The 2708-nt window shown below is 52.4% G+C and overlaps 1 protein-coding gene across 3 annotated transcripts in view; it reads left to right on the top strand.

Moving 5' to 3' along the window:
* Positions 1-2708, top strand: part of BCAP31 (B-cell receptor-associated protein 31) — a 13022-nt gene that overhangs the window by 8137 nt on the left and 2177 nt on the right. For all 3 annotated transcript variants that reach the window (XM_019519375.1, XM_019519374.1, XM_019519376.1), the window contains one exon: positions 1-148. In XM_019519375.1, the coding sequence (XP_019374920.1) occupies positions 1-148 (148 nt within the window). The remainder of the gene's footprint in view (positions 149-2708) is intronic.

The following is a 2708-nucleotide window of genomic DNA, read 5'->3' as shown; positions in this document are numbered from 1 at the left end:
ATGCGGTGCGGGAGATCCGCAAGTATGACGAGGTGCCTGAGAAGGTGTCTCTCCAGCACAGCCCAGGAGCACTGGAGCATGTGCACATGAAGCTCTTCCGTGCCCAGCGCAACCTTTATCTGGCTGGCTTTGCTCTGCTGCTCTCTTTGTGAGTGCCTCCAGTGGGGTGGGGGATGAGGGGCACTGCCGTGGGATGGGGGCTGTGGGTTGGAAGAGAGGGGCTTGGTGGGGATTTATTTCAAGACTGACCTTGGCATCACCCAAGGCTGTGGCCGGCTCTGGGGTGGCCAGCGGCTGTAGCTCCTCAGCTTCCTGAAGTTCAGCAAGGACAAGTGTAAAGTTCTGCATTTAGGATGGAACAGTTCTGTGTACCAGTACAGGTTGGGGGCTGACTAGCTGGGCAACAGCTTTGTAGGAAAGGGCCTGGGGGTTATAGTGGACAGTAAGCTGAATATGAGCTAGCAGTGCACCCTTGTTGCCAAGAAGGCTAACAGCATACTGGGCTGCATTGGTAGGAGTGTTGCCAGTAGTTCAAGGGAAGTGATTTATTCCCCTCTATTCAGAACTGGTGAGGCCACATCTGGAGTACTGTGTTCAGTTCTGGGCCCCCCCACTACAGAAAGGGTGTGGGCAGATTTGCTCTACTCTGCCTTGGTTAGCTCTGCTTGGCCTTGGTGAGACTACAGCTGGAGTACTGCATCCAGTTCTGGGTGCTACACTTCAGGAACGATGCGGAGAAGCTTGAGAGAGTCCAGAGGAAGGCCATGAGCATGATTAGAGGCCTAGAGACTGGGTCATATGAGGAGAGGCTGAAAGACTTGGGAGTGCTCTTCTCCAGGCTGAAAGGACTCAGAACAGCCTGTACATATATAAGGGGTGCACATCAGGGCCTAGGGGAGCATCTGTTCACCAAGGCCTCCCAGGGAAGGACAAGAAATAATGGGCACAAACTGATTCAGGATCACTTCAGACTGGACACAAGGAAAAACATCCTTATAAGCCAAGTGCTGAGGGTTTGGAACAGGCTCCCCCAGAGGTGGTACAGATGCCTACCCTGGCAATCTTCAAACAGTGACTTGGAGCCCATCTTGCTGGGGTCATCTGATCCCAGCAGTCTTTCCTGCCCAAGTGCTGGGGTGGGGCTGAACCCAATGATCCATAAGGTCCCTTCCAGCCCCTAACAACTGTGAAACTATGAGAGAATCCAGTGGAGGGCTACAAAAATGGTGAGGGGGCTGGGAGATGCAACTTATGAGGAAAGACTGAAGGAACTTGGCTTGCTTAGTTTAGTGAAGAGAAGGCTGAGGGAAGATTTAATAGCAGCCTTCAACTACCTGAATGGAGGTCTGAAAGAGGATGGAGCTAGACTGTTCTTATTGGTGGCAGATGACAGAACAATGAGCAATGGTCTCCAGTTCCAGCCAGGGAAGTTTAGGTTGGATATTAGGAAGAATTTTCTCACTAGGAGTGTAGTAAAACAGGTTACCCAGAGAGGTGGTGGAAGCGCCATCCTTGGAGGCTTTCAAAACCCAGCTAGACAAAGCTTTGGCTGGGATGATCTAGTTGAAGATGGTCCTGCTTTGAGCAGGGGTTTGGACTTGATGACCTCCTGAGGTCCCTTCCAACCCTAACTTTATATGATTTTTGCTGTGCCGTGTCTCATGGCCGCATGCCCGGCTCTAGTCCCCTGCTGGTCTGTGAGCCCAGCCCAGCACTGGCTGATTGTTCTGGTGCGTGGTAGGGCTGTGGGACAGCTCCAGGTCATGCAGGGGCCAAGAGAACCCACTCCAGAGCCAGTCACACTTTCAGTATCCACAAAGAACTAGCTTGAAAGGGTTCTGCCCCAGAGCCATCTGCATCATAGGGTTCCTGTTATACCCACCCCTTCCCTTCTGCAGACCTAGCAACATCTTGGCATTCCTATAGAACCAGCCTTACTGTGTCCCACCCCAGAGCCAGCTGCATCCTGGAGTCAGTTGCACTCAGCTCCAGTGCTCTACGTTATAGCTAGTCCTTGGTGTTCACCCCAAAGCCAGCTGTTCCTTGGCGCACCCCTTTAGAGCAGGCACAAGCAAAATACAGCCTGTGAGCTGGATTCACCCTCTGCTGCATGCTGGCAAGGGTTACAGGGCTGAGTGGGACTGGCCTCACATGCTGCCATCGCCTCAGCCTGAGACTGGGGTGAGGTCATGGGGAGCTGTGCACTATGGAGCTGGGCAAGGCTGGCCTGACTCTCTACCACCCCCTGCAGATCCAGGGCCTTGCACGCTGGGGCCTCTGAGGGCCCCCCCCCCCCCCACGCACACATGCACATACACTCCCACCGTTCTGTCAGCACGCACATGCATTCCCACCCCCATCGTAACCCCCCAGCTCTCCTCATGCACTTACATGCCCCCAACCACATACCCACCCACAGTCCCCATATACACTCCTACCCTCTCACCCCTTGCCATACCCGCATACACACCTGCAACCTCCCACACACACCCCCATCACTACCACATACTTCCACATACCCTCCCCTTACAGTCTTACTTTTCTCTATTATGTGCGTGTATATTTTGAGCTATTATGCAATCAGTCCTAGATACACTATGCAAACGCACATAAATCTGGACAAAAATATTTTTAAATAAAATTAAAATAAGTTATAGTAGATGTTTGTTTGTTTGTTTGTATACAATTCCCCCCCCCCCAATTTCAAG

Source organism: Gavialis gangeticus, unplaced genomic scaffold (genome assembly GCF_001723915.1).
Source record: "Gavialis gangeticus isolate Ggan-Ray unplaced genomic scaffold, GavGan_comp1, whole genome shotgun sequence".
NCBI lineage: Eukaryota > Metazoa > Chordata > Crocodylia > Gavialidae > Gavialis > Gavialis gangeticus.
This window is presented reverse-complemented; position numbering and strand designations above follow the sequence as displayed.